This window comes from Podarcis liolepis (assembly GCF_965112155.1).
Source record: "Podarcis liolepis genome assembly, chromosome: 17".
Classification (NCBI taxonomy): Eukaryota; Metazoa; Chordata; class Lepidosauria; order Squamata; family Lacertidae; genus Podarcis; species Podarcis liolepis.
The window spans coordinates 25,877,933-25,900,553 of NC_139571.1; the positions used below are offsets into that span (position 1 = coordinate 25,877,933).

Here is a 22,621-nt window from a genome sequence, read left to right on the forward strand (position 1 = left end):
TTTACAATCCAGAGGTACCGTTATCTACATTTTGTTAAACAAAGGGTGTGTGTGTGTGTGTGTGTGTGTGTGTGTGTGTGTGTGTGTGTAACTATGCTTAAGCTGTAATGGCTTTGATCAAACAAACTGCAAAGAGAACTTTGGAATAGGGGTTTAACCACCTACCCTCTGCACTGAAATCCCTCGCATCCTCCCTAAAGCTTTGGAAAAACAGATCTAACTTTGGTATTAACTTTTACTGGCAAGAGTATCATTTCTACAGTAACACACTGGATGGGACATTCAACAGCAGGGAACACATATATAAGAGCTCCTTACTGTTCCCTGCAATCCCGGGCAGCTACGGTCCACGTAACTTTTGGATCGGTGATCAGGATGTAGCAGCTTCCATCATGATGGGTCCAATCGGGAGGGCAGGTAATCACATTAACACCCTAGAATTAGATGGTCTCATTTCAGTATTATTTCCTTCCGTGTTCCCACCTTTTGAAAGAAGTGTCCTTTGGAAGCTGAGCTAGCTCAGAGAATTCAGAAAATCTGGGCCCTGGCTGCTCCCTCAATGGCATTTGGATATCAGCTGGAGGGTTCAACCTCCTCCAGCTTTTGCCATGACCCCTTCTGTCCTGCACCACTGCTTGCTTCCCCAAGTAACAACAACAGAATCATAGAGTTGAAAGGGACACCAAGGGTCATCTAGTCCAACCCTCTGAAATATATTCTTGAATGCTGCAGCAGTGACCCTAGAGATTAATAACAACAACAACAACAACAACAACAATAATAATAATAATTTATTTTATTTATATCCTGCTCTCTCCAGCCGAAGCTGGGCTCAGAATGGCTAACAACAATAAAAGTAACACAGCATTCTAAAATCAACTCATTCTAAAATCAATTCAAAATCAAATTAATGTCAACCATTGGGCTAGAGTTCTGTGAGGATTACTGAAGGAGGGGGTCAGACTGTGCCTTGGCCAAAGGCCTGGTGGAACAGCTCTGTCTTGCAGGCCCTGCGGAAAGATGTCAAGTCTGCAGGGCCCTAGTCTCTTGTGACAGAGCGTTCCACCAGATCGGGGGCCACAGCCGAAAAAGCCCTGGCTTTGGTTGAGGCCAGCCTAACCTCCCTGTGGCCCAGGACCTCCAAGAGGTTTTTGTTTGAGGACCGTAAGGTCCTCCATGGGACATACCAGGAGAGGTGGTCCCATAGGTACGAGGGTCCTAGGCTGTATAGGGCTTTAAAGGTTAAAACCAGCACCTTAAACTTGATCCTGTACTCCACCGGGAGCCAGTGCAGCTGGTATATCACCAAGTGAATGCGATCCCATGGCGAGGATCTCGTAAGGAGTCTCGCCGCGGCATTCTGCACCCGTTGGAGTTTCTGGGTCAGTCTCAAGGGCAGCCACACGTAGAGTGAGTTACAATAATTAAGTCTGGAGGTGACCGTTGCATGGGGTAGAGCCATGAAGTTGCCCTCCTTACACGGCTGTCAGGATGGGACTTGGGTGAGGTAGGTGACAGCAAGACTGAGGCTGGGCAAGCATTTATTCACCCAAAGAATCTTGGGAACTGTAGTTTACCCACCACAGAGCTACAATTCCCAGGACCATCAACAAACTACAGTTGTCAGGGGTCTTTATGTGGGGTTTGTGTGCTTTAAATGTATGGTGCACATGCAGCCCTAGTACAACAGAGGGACAAAGGAATCATGACCAAACAGATCCATTAAATCAGTTTATATATATCTGCTTCTACAATCCTACTTTTGATTTACTGAAAATTGACTACTTTGAGACAAATTTAAAGTTCGTGTTTTATTTATTTTATTTTCCTTTTTTTGAAAATAAACATTCATCTAGCAGATTTCTACCTGGTCTGCATTCCTCCACAGAGTCCAGGAATGACCATCACACTGAAACATCTTCTGAGTGATTCCTTCAAAATGCAAGAGACCCTTCAAATCTGGCGTGCATCTGTTTGGAAAGGAAAGGCTCTGGACCTGAAAAAGAAATGGATTTTTGGCAAAAAAAGGACAAAACAATCAATTTTTATTTTTATTTTAGTCTCCGTCTCCAGCACTGCAAGACAGTCTCTTGCATTTCTAATGCTAATGTTCTGCATAGCTTTTTAAAAACATTGTACTGGACAGATTTTTGCTAACAGATGTTTGTACAATCTCAAATATGATATCCCTGAATAAATCAATGAAGATTTGTGATTCAGGTCTTTCAGGAACCTCCTTGGAATATCCTCCACAACTTCACTGCATTTACTGTTTTCTTAAGCTGAACAATTTGTTTTCAGAAGATATATACACACCCACCCCCACACCCACCCCCACCCACCCATATACACACTATATATATATATATATATATATATATATATATATATATGTGTGTGTGTGTGTGTGTGTGTGTGTGTGTGTGTGTGTGTGTGTGTTTAATGTCATTTTAAATATTCATCTTTTGGGTTTTTAACTTTTTCAGAATACAGTGCATAAACAAACAGGTAATAGAAGATACCGGAATGCTAGAGTCTGCTTGCGGAACTTCCATTTTCTTGAGGGGAGCCATATTTTTCCTCGGCTCTCTTTGGTTAATTACTGACGTGGCTGCCATCTTGTTTTTGTTAGGCAATGGGTTGTCATCCTCCACTCTGAGCACTGCCATTCCATGGTACTTGAGAAAGAATGACCAAACAAAAAAACAAAAAAACAACAAAAGCAGATGGAGAGAAAGGATAATTCCTCACTAGTTGTATTGGTCACAGAACTAAAAAGAGAGTTTTTAAATACAAGCTGTCTTTAAGGCTCAAATTACACATGACAACAGTTCAATCACATCTTTAAACTGGGTTTGCCCCAAATCATGTATAAAATGGAGTGAGGGCCAAATTTTAAGAAGAGCATGCAAATGGAGTTGCTAAACTCCTCACCCTGGTGGTCTACCATGACGTCATTTTTCTGTCAACTATATTCACTTCTCACTGGAAGAAAAATCATCTGAAGGAAGGGTTGTTTGGGTATAGGAGCTGGGGAGGGAGAACATACCTGCCCTTCTAATATACAGTGGTACCTCGGGTTACATAGGCTTCAGGTTGCATGTGCTTCAGGTTACAGACTCCGCTAACTCAGAAATATTACCTCGGGTTAAGAACTTTGCTTCAGGATGAGAACAGAAATCGGGCTCCAGCGGCGTGGTGGCAGCAGGAAGCCCCATTAGCTAAAGTGGTGCTTCAGGTTAAGAACAGTTTCAGGTTAAGAACGGACCTCTGGAACGAATTAAGTACTTAACCCGAGGTATCACTGTACCATGTTTGCTCTTAAAAGAGCTAAAACTGGGCCTGCACTTCTCACCTCCATCTTGTCTCAGACATAATTAGTGGCAGAGTCTCTTTAAAAACACTACCATCATGTGCAATTTTAGTCCAGAAGGAAAAAGGGTAAAATGGAATATGACTTTAAAATGGAATATAACTTTAAAAACTCCGTCACTATTGCTAATCAGGTTGTATATACAGGTAAGATATAAAAAAAGAAGGATTAAAGGCGTATGTTGCTGCAAAATCATGTTCTTACTTTAAAAAAGACGCCAGTGTCATTTCTAAAAGTGAAAGAAGGACGAACCTGAAAGAAAAGAAGATCGAATTTTCACAGCATTTCTTAGTAACAAAAGCAAAATACGATTTTTGTACTTTAGTGAAATGGCGGGAGTGGAGGTGACAACCTGAGCGTCACACACACACACACACACACACACACACACACACACACACACACGGGGCTGACTAATAATTCATCTACCAGGTTTAGAACGGTGCACGGGAGCCGATTGAGCAGGCGGTGGGGGTCCATGGGCCGGTTAAACAACCTCCATGGGCCACTTGTGGCCCATGGGCCTTAGATTGCCAACCTAAACTTTTTTCAAAGAGGACCAGTTTTTATGAAGTGAACATGCATGAGGGCCGAACAAAGTTGTTGACCTTTTTTTTAGGAATAGAGTTGTTGAGTTGTTGAGATAAACTGACGTGCCAGAGTAGCCCCTGGGCCAGACTTTGGACATGCCTGCTCTAGAGAAATACCTATAGAACAAACGCATCCAGGTTAAGTAAAAGGTTAAGTAAGACATTTGGGTATTAACCAATCTGACCTAGGGAACATTCTAAACTCCAAAAGCAGGGATAGTGATGATGGTGATTCTTACAATTCCATAACACTTAAACATATTGTCTCTAATTTGGTTAGTTTTATCTTCTGTTATCACTTGGAGCAATTTCTAATTGCAAAGGCAGGCTTTTAATAATCCCCAAATCTACTATATACTGTAGTTTGGAAAGTGGTTTGTCTGTCTGTCTGGCCCCCATAGGTTTGGATGCCCCTCAATATATAGTTGCCAAACTCAGCTTGAGGTTGCCACTTTGAATTAAGGTGACAGACTGAACCTTTCAAAATTCTGCACTGATTTTCACCTCTGATTTCTTAGAATTCCCATGCAATGCCAGGCAGCTAGTTAAATATGGCAGGGGGGAAATGTGGACCCCAGGTGGCCATTATGTAGACCCCCAAACCCCAGGAAACATCTGCATAGAAAATTTGAAGAGAGCCTTATCTAGAATGGATTTTGCTCACTAGCTTCTTTCTTCCCACCACAAGACTTTAAATTTCCTAAAGACATGAAGGTGACATGGCAGGAGCATCATGTCATATGATGTGCATGTCAATTGCACCGACATCTTCGGTTTTTCAGACTTTGCCATCCTTTTTTTCAAAAAAACCCTACTTCAGCAACTACTGTTTGACCCATAGCAAGACAAAATAAATGGGTACACCAAGGCCAAGAATGTCCCAGTCACAAAACCTTTACTGCTCTTGACTGTCATCTCTGACTGTTGCCAACCTAATCAGTGCTCAGTTAAAAATGAATCATTAAATCACGTCAGATTTTCATGCAGAAGTACACACACACACACACACACACACACACACCAACTTTGGAATAATTGTATCCTCCCACTGTTTGAGAAGCAATCCTTACTATTTTGCCGTTTCCAAGGGCTCTTAGCCGGCTCCTTGCAAGATTCACCGAGTTGAATTCTGGTAATTTGTCCCTTCTCTGCACTACCATCTCTTTGGAAGCGGGCAATGGGATCCCTTCCAAATGAACAGTGCCATGCCTGGAAGATGAAGAGGGGCCTGGAAGCAATGTTCCTTTCATCCATAAGTTGTGAATGTTTTGGCTTGAGGAGTGGAATGAGCTGCACTGACCTGAAAGCAAACAAGATGGCAGATGGTCAGTTCTTTTTATATAAAACAGATAGCTGGTCACATTGATGTGGGCGATGAAACAGCTTGTCATTAGGAGTAAGATGATTTTTCATCTGATGTTGATTTGTTGTTTTTCTTTTCTTAACTAGTCCTTGTTTCTGAACTTTATCTGCCAACTTAAAAGGAATTTTAGAAGTTCTAAGGAAGTTATTTTTAAGCAACAGCAACAACAACATCCTTTGTTTCTTAAATTGCATACGCACATAGACCAGAATCAGGTTTCCATGGAGGAGCAAAGGCCACTTATTCTTCTCCCTCTGAATGTACCTGACGTTGTTTGAGCCAGGCATCTGCAAGGCCACTGTGCACATCAATTGCTCAGGAGTTGCCCTCCCCATTTTATCTTTATAAAACCCTATGAGGTAAGTCAGGCTCAGAGAGTCTGATGTATCCAAGGTCATCTAGTGAGCTCCATGGCCTCAGCAGGAAGTTGAACCAAGATCTCCCAGTACACTGGCTCCCAGTATGTTTTTGAGCACAATTCAATGTCTTGGTGCTGACCTTTAAAGCCCTTTGAAACGGACTTGGCCCTGTATACCTGAAGGAGCGTCTCCACCCCCATTGTTCAGCCCAGACACTGAGGTCCAGCTCTGAGGGCCTTCTGGCGGATCCCTCATTGTGAGGAAGTGAGGCTACAGGAAACCAGGCAGAGGGCCTTCTCAGTAGTGGCACCTACTCTATGGAACGCCCTCCCACCAGATGTCAAAGAGATCAATAATTATATGACATTCCATAGACACCTGAAAGCAGCCCTGTAGAGGGAAGTTTTTTAATGTTTGATTATGCTTTTATATTTGTTAGAAGCCACCCAGAGTGGCTAAGGCAACCCAGTCAGATGGGTGGGGTACAAATAGTAAACAACAACAACTTCTTCTTCTTCTTCTTCTTCTCTGCCTTGTCCTGGTGATTTTGGCTCATGGACCAGATGTTCCCCAGCCCTTTCTTAGTCAAAGTACCTTTAAACATGACACCACACTCTCTCTTCAGACTGAACCTGCAATACCTCGGTTTACATATAGTCAAGGCTGCTTTTTAGGGCATAGCATTCACAAGGTGGTATACACAACAAGATAAAAATGCATTAAGACATATTTAAAATAGCTTATCAATAAAGGTATCCACAGAAACTGTTCAGGGTCTCAAAGCTAGCTTTACTGTTAGGAAAGGTGACCTGGAATAACTAGGTTTCTGTGCCTCTCTGTCTGGAGCTTGGCACTTCCTCCCGGCCATAGCCCCTCACCAGCCCTGCCCCATGGTTTTGTCTAGCTGGAATGTGACCTTGAATTCCAACAATGCCTCCTCCTTGTCAGGGAAGCAGTAGTGTGTGTGTGTGTGTGTGTGTGTGTGTGTGTGTGTGTGTTGGGGAGGGGGAAACTAGCCTGCTGTACAAAGTTAAAATTTACATTTGTTGTTTCAACTACTTTTGCCCCAACCCTGCTCACCATTGGCATGTGACTCTCAAAATGTTGCTCCAAAGGCAATGTGAAAAGGTTCCTCACCCCTAGCCTACATTCCAGGTGCCATTCACAAATACAGTGGTACCTCGGGTTACAGACGCTTCAGGTTACAGACACTTCAGGTTACAGACTCCGCTAACCCAGAAATAGTACCTTGAGTTAAGAACTTTGCTTCAGGATAAGAACAGAAATCGTGTGGGGTGGCACGGCGGCAGCGGGAGGCCCCATTAGCTAAAGTGGTGCTTCAGGTTAAGAACAGTTTCAGGTTAAGAACGTACATCCAGAACGAATAAAGTTCTTAACCCAAGGTACCACAGTAGTTTGGAAGGGGTTTCTACATCTCAGGGAAGAGTATGGCAGATTCCCTCTGCTGTATGGTCTTCAGTCAGGCGAGGAAATGGAATGGGCCCGTTATATAGTCTTGTGCACAAAACAATGCCCATGCTTCAGAGTTGTTGAGCTTCAACTAATGTGCCCCTAATCCTGCTAGAGTTGTGGGTACATAACTACAGGTCTGAGTCAGTGGATAGGAATTTGCATTCCCACCCCGCTTAAAATACAGATGGCGCAACACAACCCTGTCCCCACTCTGAAGTGCAAATGGGAACCACAGTGCACATCTTGCATTCAAATGCTTCACATGATGTAGATGCACAATTAGATGCAATACGGGATCACGATTACCAGCCACGCAAAAGAAACTGTTTACAGACACTTGCTTCTGCACATTGGATCTCCCTTGCTCAACCGGAGTGCAAATATTTAAGGATCTTTTTTAAAAAACAACAACACCATGATGAGTCCCAGCAATTCTTCTTTTAAAAATCAGCCAGTACATTAAGCAAATGTGTTTTTTTATATTAACAATATGGCCTTTTAGAAAGATATGATAGTAATTAGGGACTTCCCCTGAGTACACTGCCTGTCCAAGAAGTGGAAAAGTTCTATAGTTAATAGAAAAGTGTGTGTGTTTGGAGGGGAAGCTTCACTAGTTCCTCAAGAGGGGCTTCTCATGAAAGCAATGCTGCAAGCCAAAAATCAAACTCATCCATTAGGAAAAGCTTTTTTGGGGGGGAAGAGGGGGAGTGCTGTTTTTCCCTCTTGCTCTCGTTGATTCCTTCAAGCTGTGCTTCCTAAGCAGAAGAAGAATAGACATTGCCAAAGGAGGAAAGGTTTGAAACTGTCAAGGCTATTTTCTTTTTAAAATAAATACACGAAGCATTTTGATCTGAAGGTAAGTGTTAGAAACAACAGTTATGTGTTGAAAAATAATTCGCTTATCAGCCAAGATTGGTCCAGATTTTATTAAGAAGATCAAAAGAGAATACCTCCTTTTGAGTCCAAAATTTTCACTGTAGCTTTTGTCCTACTGCCAAGAACAGCATTCACAGGAGAGATGAGAACCACTTCAAAGACCTCATCGTCTTCCTCTAATCCGTCATAGGTAATTGCTATATTCCACATCTTGGTTGACATCCCTACCAGAGGTAAACATTTTAATTACACTTTAATTGCTTTTTCAATCAACCTAGGTGTCGAAGAAATATATTAATTAACATGTCTACAGCTACAACAGACTAGCTTGTATGTACCATTGTGTGCCTGCCCACTGATTGGACTCCTGTGGTTTTTCCAAATAACACTAACTAGAGACCAAATTTGTTCCTGAGCAATGATGATTCCATTCACACAGTAACAAAGATCTGTTTTCTATAGAGTGGGAAATAATAGCAGGCAGTTCAGGGGGAAGGGCCGGATCGTCATGTAAATTTCAAAAAGAAATAAAAAGTGCTCCTCATCTTGAAATCTTAATTACAGAGAATCCACTATTGTTTTGAAATATTGTCATTATCAATCATCCACGACTAGTCCTGTTTTCAGCATCAAGTACTTTGTTGCAAAGCTGGAGTCTTCATTGCAAATACCACATAATTTGTTGGCATCGCACTGTCGATGAACTAAGGTAACTAGTGTGGCATATAGCCGCATCTGAAAATCACACAGGAGGAAGATTGAGATGGGAATCGGAGTTGCCACTAATACTGAGGCAAAACTAGAGGTTTCTGTTAGGTAAAAGGTCCAAGGAGTTTAGTTTTGATGGAAGCAAACATCTGTTGGAGGGTATAACACCATGATCGCCACTGAATTTCGCATCGTGCAAAATTGCGAAGCCAATTCTGAGGTCCTTGCCTGGGCAAAAGATCAGAGGAATTTCAAAGGAAGCAAAAAAAAGGGGGGGGGAGAGCCTTGGCGAAAGCGGCAAAACTTCTCACACAACCTTGAAGGAGAAGCTGGCAGACTACAGCTCTGGAAGTTAAAAGCAAAGGACAATGCTTACCACCCTCCTAGACCATTAAACCCTGACTGGGCTCTGCAAAGGTGCATTAGTTTATTGTGAGTGTCTCAGAGCATGGACTGACCACAGGGAAAGACCAAATTCTAGTGCCCACACTCCAGAAAGGTGCTAAGCTGGCACAGATGTTCTATGTCATGGAGCAGGTTCGTGTGGTGTATCACATATATGTGTTACATCAGCCGTTCAGACAACAATCTTCCCACAAGACTGTTGGCTCCCTTTGTGGGCAGTCACAGAAATGAAAGGAACATACAGGGATCCTGTCTCCTTAAGACAATTTGTACATGCAATGATTTCAGCCTGTGTATAGGGCTGCATCCACACCATGTATTTAAAAGGACATTACTTCCCCCAAAAAATCCTGGGAACTGTAGTTTAAATGTGTGAGGGTGCACAGCCTTGGATAGAACACTTTATATATAAGCTAAGCTGTAATTTTAATTATATTGCCTGCTATCCAACTCTGAATGCTTCCCAAAGTGGCAAGTGGTTAAAAGCAGTCCATTAAAACAACCAATGGTAAAACGTTAAAATGGCAGAACTCTTAACAAGAGAGTTACATGTTAAAACCACGTAAAATCAGCCAGTAAAGAACACACAGACACATATCAATAATGACTTAAACATATGGACAAATGAGAAGATATTGAAAAGTTAAGAAACTCAACGGCAAGAAACATTTTCTTTTTTTTGTAAGCAATTTTTATTGAAAAATGTCAACATAGGTAAAGGTAAAGGGACCTCTGACCATTAGGTCCAGTCGTGGAAGACTTTGCGGTTGCGGCGCTCATCTCGATTTATTGGCCGAGGGAGCCGGCGTACAGCTTCCAGGTCATGTGGCCAGCATGACTAAGCCACTTCTGGCGAACCAGAGCAGCGCACGGAAACGCCGTTTACCTTCCCGCTGGAGTGGTACCTATTTATCTACTTGCACTTTGATGTGCTTTTGAACAGCTAGGCTGGCAGGAGCAGGGAGCTCACCCCGTCACGGGGATTCGAACTGCTGACCTTCTGATCGGAAAGCCCTAGACTCTGTGGTTTAACCCATAGCGCCACCTGCGTTCAATTTTTATTGAAAAATGTCAACATAGAATACAATAAAAAGCCAGGAGACTGGCTCTAATGGCTTGAGGACCCACTTCTTAAGGGGCATTGCATCCTCATTAAGACAGGGTGAAACTCACCTCTCACCACAGTACCTCTGATCTGTCTGCACTGAATGTCAGTTTATATCACACTACCTGTTCACCACTTTTAATAAATAAATAAATTTTCAAGTTACTGCCCTCTGAGGCAGAGCTTACCTGGATCAAACTGAATAAGTTTAGAAGGAGCCGCAGTAAAATCCTTTCCTGATGAAGCAGTTACTTCATTGATCTAAGGTAGAAAATGGACAGAAAATGCACAGTATGAGGGGCTGAAACAAAGACTTGGCTGGATCCCTAGAACCAAAGCACACACCTAAACACACTCTCTGGCCAGAGAGAGCCCCTGACAGAGTTAAAAAAGTCACAAAAACAAGCAGCAGTGTAGTGTGGGGATTTAGGCTCTTACACTTTTAATGTCCCATTTAATTTGCTACTGGAGCTTCCCTGTTTCTACCCTTGAACAGACTACACAGCTTAGTAAGTTTAAAAATGCTTTACTTACACAGTTCCAAAATTCAAGTTCATGCATTTATTCATGCAGCAGCAAGTAAACACAGGCAGAAATCTTGGGCTACAAAATATAGTGAAATAGCTCTAAGCATGCGGTTGGAGATTGTAGCAAGCAACCTCAGGCATGTCCGATCTCAGTGAGTTCCTTCCAGGTGAGAGGTGTGACCTAGCTGAGTCTAGCAATACAGATCTATGGTATTAATTCCTTCATGCATTGACTAGCATTACACATACTATAGTTACAGTATATGAGGCTGCAATATCCCAAAGATTTGTCCAGTTTCTAACTAAGACCAGACCTTATCTCAGAAAGGGGAAACACTTTTCCTAGGAAGGTAAGTATGCCATTATGCTTAATGCCATGGTCTAGCAGAGAAGTCTTTATCAACAAAGCCTCCAGACAAATTCTTAAGTCAATGCAACTTGTCTACAGTGTTTCATTACAGCAAGTTAAAGGTCAGTTCAAACCCACAAAAAAATCCTCCCTCTGTGCACCCAAAGAGTAGATGGAGTTTAGAGATTCTAAAAGAGGCTTCAAAACCGTGGGCATTTTTCCATTGAGTCATCAAGATGCAAGAAGTGACACATAAAATGCCACATGGAACGGAGAATGGGGCGGGGGCTAGAAGTGGTAAGCAGTTAACACGAGTTGAAATTTCCCCCCCTCGTTTTTCATGCATGTTTGTATGTACATTTAATATGCTGCCAGATGAAGCAATCCAAAATGTTGTGACATCCTCTTGCATACAGTAGTATTCAATCAATGACTGTTGTGGGCAATGTATCTCGTCTGTGATACCAATGTGTCAGACCCTCCAAGTGTACCTATTTTCCAGGGACGTCCCTGATTTAGAGAAGCTATCCCAGTTTCTAATTTGATCCCACTTTTCCTTAGGATGTCCCTATTTTCATCGGAGAAATGTTGGAGGGGATGGAGTTATCCAACCCTAGAGTGTCTGCAGACAATCCTGTATAGGGAAGGTTTTTTAAAAAAACGTTTAATATTTTGCTATGTTTTTATATACAGTGGTACCTCTGGTTAAGTACTTAATTCGTTCCGGAGGTCCGTACTTAACCTGAAACTGTTCTTAACCTGAAGCACCACTTTAGCTAATGGGGCCTCCTGCTGCTACCGCGCTGCCGGAGCACGATTTCTGTTCTCATCCTGAAGCAAAGTTCTTAACCTGAAGCACTATTTCTGGGTTAGCGGAGTCTGTAACCTGAAGCGTATGTAACCCGAGGTACCACTGTATATTGGAAACTGCCCAGAGTGGCTAGGGCAACCAAATGAAATGTGTGGGGTTTATGGAATGGGACGTCCCTATTTTCATCCTAGAAATGATGGAGGGCATGGAGGGGTGTGTGTGTGTGTGTGTGTGTGTGTGTGTGTGTGTGTGTGCGCGCATGTGCACATTACTATTCCCTTAAAACCAGTGGTGTAACTCTCCCATGCTACACAAAAGGTGATTTTTCTTGTGTGTATTTATAAATGCTACCAAGCTTTTGAGAGGAGCATACTAATTCATTTTGCTTTAATGGCAGGGACCAACATTAAAGTAGGTAGCAGCCAAAAAAACAACCCACCATTCGGCTTAGGGGATAAAACTGCACCTCCAAAGCCAGAGCAGGGTAGTTCTTTCGACACAAGGTAGGTCAGTTGGACTTATTCTGAGAAGACTTGTGTAGGACTGCACTTTGCAAACTAGCACTTTGCAAATCCTTCAACATCCTTAAACTATGCTCTATTTTCAGTTCCTTTTATGATGACGTTACCTTCACTGCAACAAAGGCAGAATCTGTGATGTACCCTGATCGGGTGATCCTCAAAGGCAGCACCTCCACATTTTCGCAAACTTCATAAACATCCTGTTCCATTTCAATTTTTGACCATTTCAGTTCCAGTCTATTGGGGGGAAGGGAGAGAAAAAGAAAACACTGTATGCAGGAGAGGGGGAATTTGCAGAGAAAATCCAAAAGAAGTCCCTGCTAGTTCAGGATCCAAGGCAGCTGACATTTCTTTCTTGCTGTCTGTGCAAACACACTTTTTCTACCAATGTATCACTGTGTTCAGGAGGAAACTGGTCCTAAGAGAGAAGCAAACAGGACTTAATTTGATAAAAGGCTTACCAGAGCTAAACCTTGGTTGTGCTTTCATGTTAAGGCTCCGTCTTCAAATTGCAATGTGTATTCATGGGAACAGGAATGCCTCCGAGCATGCACAGAACACGCATTCCCCTCACCGTGGAGTAGTGACAGCTGGTTCCCATGTTTTTAGAAGGCATTTAGGGCAAACACACAAACTCGCTGAGCTCTTTGGGCCCCCTGGATAATAATTTGGCTGAGGAATAAACCTCCCCCCCCCCAATGTTCAGGGGGCAGAGGAGGCTGAGTGTGGAGCCACAGCTTCCATGGCTGGCTTCTCCTCCTATTGCTGGAGAAAGAGGCCCTTGTGCCTCCTGACTTTTAGAAGACATCTGAAAGCAGCCCTGTTTAGGGAAGTTTTTAATGTTTGGTGTTCTATTGTGCTTTTAATATTCTGTTGGGAGCCGCCCAGAGTGGCTGGGGAAACCCAGCCAGATGGACGAGGTATAACAACAACAACAACAACAACAACAACAACAACCTCCACTCTGCTGAGACAGGCAAGAGAGCAGCATTGTAAAAGTAGGCAGCAATGTGCCATAGTGAGACGCAAAGGCCTTCCTACTCTCATATGAGAGTGCCACATGCTACCTTTATCTGAAATCCTGAAGGGATACTGCCATCCAGTGTAGACAATACTGACGGACGAGTGGTCTGAATCCAGTTTCCAATCTTTCTACTCCCTGTGCACCAGTAGGCTGCTCAGAATCTATGGCTTCTCATTGATTAAAAAGCTTCTGGGCAGGAACTTCTGTTGGATGAAACCTGAGGCATATATATATATAACCTGAACCCCACATATGGAACTGCCTGTAAGAGCTCAACAGTTTGGAGCAAAGTCACTATTCCTCGTTTATAGGTTAGCAATACTTTTATAAAGACTGAATGCAGAGTCATCTAGTGGCCAATTATGGAACGGAAGCGAATTCTTTACACAACACCATTTCCATGTGCCCCCAAAACAAATGCTTGAGTGCTGTTTTTCTAGGAAAAAAAGTTGCTGGAACTCACCGTGAACACCCCCTGCTTTGTTTTCTTAAAATGGCAATGGTACCCACCTGAGAGGTGCCGGAACTGAGCTCCGGCTGGGAAAAATGCCCTGGTTATATCCACCAAGGTTTCTCCTCCAGAAAGCTTGGTTCAGTTACACTAAATTTAGTATCTAAAAGATCTGATCTGATTTAAAACCCTTCCAAGTAAAAGAAAAAGAAAAAAGAACAGCAAACAGGAAAAAAAAAAGAAAAATAGTTGTGCACACAAAACAGAACTGATTGTCCAATTTTTGTTTGCTTGAGTGGAAGTATATCAGATTTTAAAAATAGGAAGAAGGAGGCTCCCCACCATCTGAGTCTAATACTTACCATAGTATCGGTGCAGCGTAAACCAATGAGAGTAAACGGTATTTATAGAAATGCACCCAAGCAGCCCAAGAGGTTGTAAAGTTGTCTCTACTTAAAATAAAGCACAAGACCAAACAGATGTGCAGCATGCTTAACTCTGAGCCAGTATGGATGTTGCATTGATCTTCTTGGAAGAATGAAAATTGGGGACATTTAAACAAGCAAGCGTCCCCCAGATGTGGCGCTAATGCAACTCAAAATGTCCTAGGACCCGCAGGATTCTTTCTTAGATTCATGCTGTCTTACACACCCACTCAAATTACTTGTGCTGCAATGGGATTTGTACGGCTACCTTCTATATTTGCCACCACTGTCATAAACAGAGCATTTGCAGGCAGCCGTTAGTTAAACATTATTAGAGGGAAGAAAGAATTTGGAGGGATATTTATACACTTTTGTTATGTGAAGTTTTTAAAAAAACTCACTGAAAATTATTCCATATATTTGGGACATGTTACCAACCCAGATCTAGAGTGACCTCTAGCTGCAGAAAGCTGCATCTAGATGGAATTTTCGCATGCACAACTTAGCAACGGAATGTGCTTAATTTGCAGTCAAACTTCCCATCTTACAAGCACATATATAACTAATAATTGCCATCATTAGTATTATTTCTGTCATATTTCACAGCAGGCAAATAGCTTGCCAGCCTTTCTCTGCTACCGTGAGGACTGTGTGTCTTGTCAACAAGTACTGCCTTAGTAAGAAAAGAGGATAAACCTTCCTAAATCTGAATGCTTGCATATACACTGTGAAAATGAGAAAAAAATAAAGAAGACATGATGGATTGGTGTTATGCCACAATCCATTGCATATTTGTGCAAACTGAAAATATCACTGTATACTTAAGTACAGGCTCTTTTCACAAATGTGAAATGTTAAGGCTAAAGTCTGCTTTCCAGAAGTGAAATTGTCTGATTCTGAAATCCTTCTCTTTAATCTCAGAAGTTTGGATGATTCAGGAAAGATGGTTTGCGACTGGCCAATGATATTCTTCTCATCATCCCTTCAAAGTTTCAGGATCAATCTCCAGTAATGAAAACAGATTCCAAGATTGAAGGTGTAAGGCCATGTTAGATAATGCCAAATACTTTTCTAATTTTGAGAAAAACTAAATACATAAAGCTGACAGATTTTCTTGAACAGGTATGTAAACTCTGATAACAAGAGTTCTGTGTATTTCAAAAGTCTTCATCCTACTTCAACAGTAAAATGTCACATTTACCTATTTTCTGCCATTTATAGTCGCATAAATGTTTTCTCCGACAACTTTTACCGCAACACGCCAACTACTCCTAGCCTGGCATCCTCACAGAGTTGTTTGTAAGGATAACAGGTTAATGTATGTGGAACACTTTGAATGTCGTAAAAGTCCTAAATATAATGTACATAATCACTAAGAGCCAACATAGCACCAACTCCACAGACAATTCTCTTTCTCGATTTTTTTTAAGGCCTACAATTATTTTTCCTAACTCCTTCCTTCTAGCTCCTGTAAATAATCCTGCTGCTCAAACCTGTGACCCAGTAAAAGGTTTCTGCTTCAAAACCTTCAGCAAGTGACCTGACTTAAGGGAGGAAACAAACAACAAATGCTATGAGCAATGCAAGTGTTCGGAGAATGAAAGCTCTAACTTACATCTGAGGCATTGCAGAGTTTCCTTCAGGATCAGTAACTTGAATCTCCAGGTCTTCTGAATTCCCCTCCCAGTAACGGTCAATAACATAAAGTATGGTTTTGCTCTTTAAATCCTTCTGACTGAATTCATGCTGAATAAATCCACCTGAGAAAATGAATGAAGAAACGTGATGTCAATCCACTATACCCAACAAACCAATACAGTGGTACCTTGGGTTATGTACGCTTCAGGTTACATACGGTTCAGGTTACAGACTCCGCTAACCCAGGAATATTACCTCGGGTTAAGAACTTTGCTTCAGGATGAGAACAGAAATGGTGCTCCGGCAGCACGGCGGCAGCGGGAGGCCCCATTAGCTAAAGTGGTGCTTCAGGTTAAGAACAGTTTCAGGTTAAGAATGGACCTCTGGAATGAATTAAGTACTTAACCCAAGGTACCACTGTATAACTTGCCATATTAAGGGGCTCTGAGGAACTGGAGGTGACTCTCACTGTATCAAGCACTGAGGCATATCTTCAGCTAATCTTCAGTTGAGCTGGGTCTGGGTGCTTTACTATTATTCCCTTTGCCCAAGGATGGCCCCAGCCATCTTGGTGCCTGAGATACCCTGAGCAAACAATGCTCCTGCCACTCCCAAGTCAAGGGGCATGGTACTTAAAGACGTTCAAATTATTTTGGCTGTTGTAATATGAGTGCTCAGCAGCTGCGAACCAGCAGCTCATTGTTTACATCATGTGATTCTTGTGATGTGACTGAGTGTTAGACAGGATGTTCTTCGTTCTTCTCAAGGTTGTGTTCTCAGTGTAACTTGAGACCTTCCTGTTGTTGTTGTTGCAAAGGGGGAGTCAGTGAGATGCTCGGAGGTTTCTGAGAGAGCAGACATGCTTTGTGCAAGCTCGTGTACAGTGTACAGTCCAGGAATAAAAGTAGAATGATTTAGACTACTTTCAGACTGTTTTACTTTCTTCTGCTGACATGCAAGGGGAAAGGGAGTGTGCATCTCTCAAGAGTGAGGTGTCGCTTGTCGCTTAACTCAGATCTCCCTGGTCTGACCAAAGACCAGCCAGGGGCAGATCACCGGCAACAGGCCCCAGTGCCTGGGAAGAGGAGTCTGCCTTTCCTGAGGGGGCCGGTTTCCAACTTTGGCACCTGAGGCAGAACCACACCATCTGCTCCCTGGCAACAACCCCGCTACAACAACAATAAATTTAATAATTGACCATTTCCTGCTCCTTCATTATATCCCAGTCTTAGGCAAACACCTCACTCTGTCTAATGGTAGGCCTGGCCCTGTCACAGCACCTAAAGTCTTCAGATGCATCTGACACATACAACTCCATAAGCCTTCACAGCATTTCCCCCCTAACACTTGCACCTTATGGTCAAGGGTGACATTGGGGGAGGGGCGAGGGCCCCTCAAAATTTTCAAGGAGGGGGTTAGGCCCTTCAATATTCTGCAGTGATGTGCACACACTGGGCATGCATGCTGTGCGATGTGCTGACGTCACTTGTGCATGCTGCATGGCATGCTCACATCACACGTGCAAGCCATGTGGCTTGCAAGCAACACGGCACCATGTTGCATGGCAAGCCAGTGCTCTTCAGGTGTTATGAAAATTGGTGAGTTACCACATGATGTGTGTGTGTGTGTGAATGTGCTAGCTCTGCTCCTGTTTTTGTCGCCTTCCATGAGTTGGAAGACAACCGTCTTGCCACAGAGAGCGTCAGGGCTCCATGCGCAATTGAGAGCCCTGATTTTTACAGGGTCCCACAGCATGCAGGGAGCCTCCACAAATACAAGAGGCTCCTTGCTGCTGGTAGTTGCACTACAACTTGCGAAAGGCAACAAAAATGGCGAGAGGCTGTGTGTGAAGCTAACACACTTGCCACGGCTGCCTTTTCGTCATGTAGTAACTTTTTTGTAACATCTAAAGAGGTATTTTGGGGGTTTTTTTAAGTTCCACACTACTTTGATTAAAAAGCCAACGTACACTGCAAGTGTGGTTTCTGCTTTTAGGAAGGAATCGTATGAATTTCTGAGTCCCGCTCTGAGTTCATAGAATACAACTGGGTTATACAGCAAAATGAAATAACTAGGTTATGAAAAGAATCAATGACTCCCACAAACTTGGGTCTTACACACTTTTCTGCAGCGGTCTATTTCAGTCTGCTTTTCTGACACTTTCTCCTGAAATAAAGTTTCCAGGAAAATTCTTCTATAACAAGTCTACTTAGAAGGATCAATTGCAGTACTACCCAACACAATGTATCTTGTGAACTACACGGAAAGGGGAAATGACACTATACCTGTTGTTACATTTTGCAAGTAGCCGTACCGAGGTCCTCGCAAAATCTTGAAAATTATTTGTTCATCATCTCCATCACAATCTGATGCCTTCAGGGCCCGGGAAGTAATGTAAATACCAAAGTTGCCATTTTTCAGAAGTTCTACATCTGAAGCAGCACGAAGGTGGACAATTTCTGGTGCTGCTTTGGCTGGGCTGTCCACCTAAAACAAAAATTAATGCTCACTATTACTGATCAAAGGTTAGATATGGATGGAAGGAAGGAAGGAAGGAAGGAAGGAAGGAAGGAAGGAAGGAAGGAGCAACACACTCCCTTACCCTTGCCCTATTATAGCCAAGGCTCTACTTTTTGACGCCATACATGTCATCAAAACAGGGGTCTTAAACCCAAATCAGTTTGATGAATTAGCTTATATAAGTCCTAGAACACTGAAACTTGAGATACATGCAATCTAAGGCATGCAGATTACTACAACTTTGTGTATGTATGTTTATGATGAAAAGCCCCCTTCATGCAAGAATCATGTGAAGGGGCATAGAAAGAGCCTATGTCTCTAGCCCCATGCCCCAATTCATGTGGCTTCTCAGTTCCTCCCCCAACATCCATATGTTACCATGGGGAAAAGTGATGTGCCATTTCTTCACACATTCTCGAAGCCTGTATGACTGTGAGCTTGGATGCCTCAAGTTTACACACACAGGCTTTTCATGTTAAACATCCATGCCTAATGTGTGGGCATTGGGAAATGAGCAGAGACAGAAGCACAGTCCCTTAACCACCATCTACAGTTGATGCCCTTTTATGCAATTCACACATGAAGGGGGCTAAAGAAGACAGGAAAAATCAAGGCAACATAAAACATTTCATTGGGCATACAAGCAGTTCAAGACATCCTCATTGATAAAGAAGTAGGAATGTTCCCAATACAAAATAGTAAAAATACAAAGGGAAAACAAGAGAAACAGAAATGGAGAGAAAGAGAACATACAGGACAAAGTTAAAAGGATAAAAGAAGGAAGAAAAACAAAGAAGGGAAAAATGGAGATGTACTTGCACATCTCTATCTGCCAATTGTATGTACTTGGGTGGGGGAAAGAAGTCATTTGCCTTGGACTGAGGACACAAACAGGAAGGGGACAGTTGGAGGAGGGGAGTCCCTACATGAAAGGCAGGGTAGAAAAGGTCTCCCAGGGTGAGAGACTGGGAGATGATGTAGGCTCCCAGGTGGGAGATGGGAGAATCTACCTCTCTGTATGTGGATAAATGACAGGATATATATGATGTAATATGGTAAAGGGCCTTACAGGTATTTTCTTCCCTCTTCCTCTTTCTTTCTTTCTTACTTTCTTTCTTTCTTTCTTTCTTTCTTTCTCGCTCTTTTTTTAAAAAAATATTCTCGTTCTGTAGACTAGTTTGATTCTTATTGTATTTTATCTCAAAAATTGTCAATACCAATATTTTAACAAATTAATAAAGAAGTATGGAAATGGAATAGCTAACAGTCAAAACTTGGGACATTAAGCTTACTTCTTTATTCTACAGAACGTATCTATCACCATTCCGTAGTGCTTCTGGGGTGGGTTTTTTTTAAAAAAATAACAGAATAAAATACAGCACGATAGAATCCTAAAACCTGCATCAAAATGAAGCTAAAGACAATAGTGTGTGTGTGTGTGTGTGTGTGTGTGTGTGTGTGTGTGCAGGAACTTGCCTGGATGCTGAACGCCAAGGGCTCTAGTTGCACCTTGTTATTTACTATGAAGCCTTCATTCACTCCATCTGTTGCCACAAATGTAAATCTGTCAATCCGAGAATCCCCTCCTCCATGTCTATAAGCAATGTTCAGATTGTCCACATCTTGTTGGCTGAAGCTTTGCTGCCATAGGCCAGACATTCTGTTGAAGAGCTGGCCGTACTGTGGGAGCTGTGCTAGGAGAAAGGAGAGGTTTTGCGGATCTGTGTCTGGGTCCGAGAGCTGGAGAATGTCTGGAGAAAGGAACGCAATGCCACCTTCGAGTAAGGTCAAGCCTTTGTTCTTGGCCACTGTGGGTAAGGCTTGGTCCACTGTCTCCAGGATGATCTCAAACTCTCCGTGTTTTGTCCTTAGTCCATTGCTGACGATGAATCTGGCAAAAAGAGGCAAGTGTTCCTGTTTCACCATCTACTGAAATGAAATATAACAGACACCTTTACTAAAGGGTTTACCTCTCGGTTACTCTGAGAACATATCAAGACCCCCAGTCTCTGAATGAATGACACTCATGAGTGGCAGACACAAAGTCCGTGAACTTAAGAGACAGCATTCAAATGATTTATGATCAAAGCAACTGCATAAATGGACTGTAAGTTGTGGGAATGGTTATGAGGATGCAGATACGTCATTGCACCCATGTTTCAGAATTCTGTTATGTTTCTTTTCAGTGACCCCAAATTGCCATGGAAGTGTTTGTTTACTTTAAGGATCGGAATGCCACTTTTATGGTGTTCAACTCTTGTTTCAAAATGTTAAAGGATTACTAATAAACGAACACAGATATGAGCTGCCCAAGGGAGGAGGCCAGCAGCAATGGCCATAGAAAGAATATGGAGAGGCAGCCGCTGCCGCCACCACTGCCAATCGGGAAAAGCGGCGGCTCATCCTCCACCCCAAGCTCAGCAGAGATGGCACTGGTGGGGGAAATAGGGACATTCCGGGATCAAATCGGAAGCCAATATGGCTTTTGTAATTCTGGGACTGTCCCTGGAAAATGGAGACACTTGGAGGGTATGCAATTGCACATGATCTACTAGAAATATAATTCAGGTAGGTAGCCATGTTGGTCTGATGCAGTCTGTATATATATATTCCTGTACCCGTGAAAATCTACGAAAACAAATATATATATATATATATATATATATATATATATATATGCTTTCGTAGATTTTCACGGGTACAGGAATGCAGGTTTTGGTGTCTTCGGGTGTCTTCCCGTGTAAGAGTTGGGGTGTCTAGGCGACGTTTCGACGAGGTCTCACTCGTCATCTTCAGGCTGGTGCTTTCGGCTTCTTGTTACTGGAACACACATACAGTAGCACCTTGGAGACCAACAAAGTTTGTTCTTGGTATAAGCTTTTGTGTGCATGCACACTTCTTGGTGTATCTGAATCATAGAATCATAGAGTTGGAAGAGACCACAAGGACCATCGAGTCCAACCCCCTGCCAAGCAGGAAACACCATCAGAGCACTCCTGACATATGGTTGTCAAGCCTCTGCTTAAAGACCTCCAAAGAAGGAGACTCCACCACACTCCTTGGCAGCAAATTCCACTGTCAAACAGCTCTTACTGTCAGGAAGTTCTTCCTAATGTTTAGGTGGAATCTTCTTTCTTGTAGTTTGGATCCATTGGATACAAGAAAGAATCTTCTTTCTTGTAGTTTGGATCCATTTCTTGTAGTTTGGATCCATTGGATCCACTCCGTGTCCGCTTCTCTGGAAGTGTGCATTCACACAAAAGCTTATACCAGGGGTCAGCAAACTTTTTCAGCAGGGGGCCGGTCCACTGTCCCTCAGACCTTGTGGGGGGCCGGACTATATTTTGAAAAAAATATTGAACAAATTCCTATGCCCCACAAATAACCCAGAGATGCATTTTAAATAAAAGCACACATTCAACTCATGTAAAAACATGCTGATTCCTGGACCGTCTGTGGGCCAGATTTAGAAGGCAATTGGGTCGGATCCGGCCCCTGGGCCTTAGTTTGCCTACCCATGGCTTATACTAAGAACAAACTTAGTTGGTTTCTAAGGTGCTACTGGACAATTTTTTTATATATTTAGAAATAGAATGTTGATTTAAAGTCTGCTACCGTTGTCAGCCAAGTTTCCTCTCTCCAATGAACTATTATTTTGTATAAAAATAAAAGCTGCCTGGCAGCAGGCCTTCAAGGTCACAGCAGGCAGGGGTCTTCCTCAGCTCTTCTATGTGAGTGCCTTTGAGACAGGAACAACTCTTAATTGGGGTGTGCATTGAGCCACAGGCATTTTGTTCATATATACAAACCAATGAATATTTGAAACACTTATTTCACCTTAGCCCTAGGTCAAAGGTCAGAGCTAGAACTCTTGAGGTCAGAAAAGCCTTGATACCATTGGGGTCATGTGCCTGATTCTTGATGTAGAGTTTGTGACCTCTTGGCCCGAGAAACTGCTGATATTCAAGTTACTACCCTGAAAACTTCCACTGATGATTCAGAGGTGACCAATGTGTGCAGGCATTATGCCATCAAATGGATGGGGAAAAGAGCAGGCAGGCTCGATGCTTTATAAGAGTAAGAAACATATTTACTGAAGGTAA

The 22,621-nt window shown here is 42.7% G+C and overlaps 1 protein-coding gene across 1 annotated transcript in view; it reads right to left on the minus strand.

The window, feature by feature from the left end:
* Window positions 1-22,621, minus strand: part of FREM1 (FRAS1 related extracellular matrix 1) — a 77,108-nt gene that overhangs the window by 3,223 nt on the left and 51,264 nt on the right. The window contains exons 25-35 of the mRNA XM_083482097.1: window positions 19,995-20,409; window positions 18,284-18,485; window positions 15,976-16,120; window positions 12,568-12,697; window positions 10,441-10,513; window positions 8,109-8,258; window positions 5,034-5,263; window positions 3,578-3,625; window positions 2,523-2,678; window positions 1,868-1,996; window positions 319-434 (exon numbers count right to left, since the gene is read on the minus strand). Of these exons, the coding sequence (XP_083338223.1) occupies window positions 319-434; window positions 1,868-1,996; window positions 2,523-2,678; window positions 3,578-3,625; window positions 5,034-5,263; window positions 8,109-8,258; window positions 10,441-10,513; window positions 12,568-12,697; window positions 15,976-16,120; window positions 18,284-18,485; window positions 19,995-20,409 (1,794 nt within the window). The remainder of the gene's footprint in view (window positions 1-318; window positions 435-1,867; window positions 1,997-2,522; window positions 2,679-3,577; window positions 3,626-5,033; window positions 5,264-8,108; window positions 8,259-10,440; window positions 10,514-12,567; window positions 12,698-15,975; window positions 16,121-18,283; window positions 18,486-19,994; window positions 20,410-22,621) is intronic.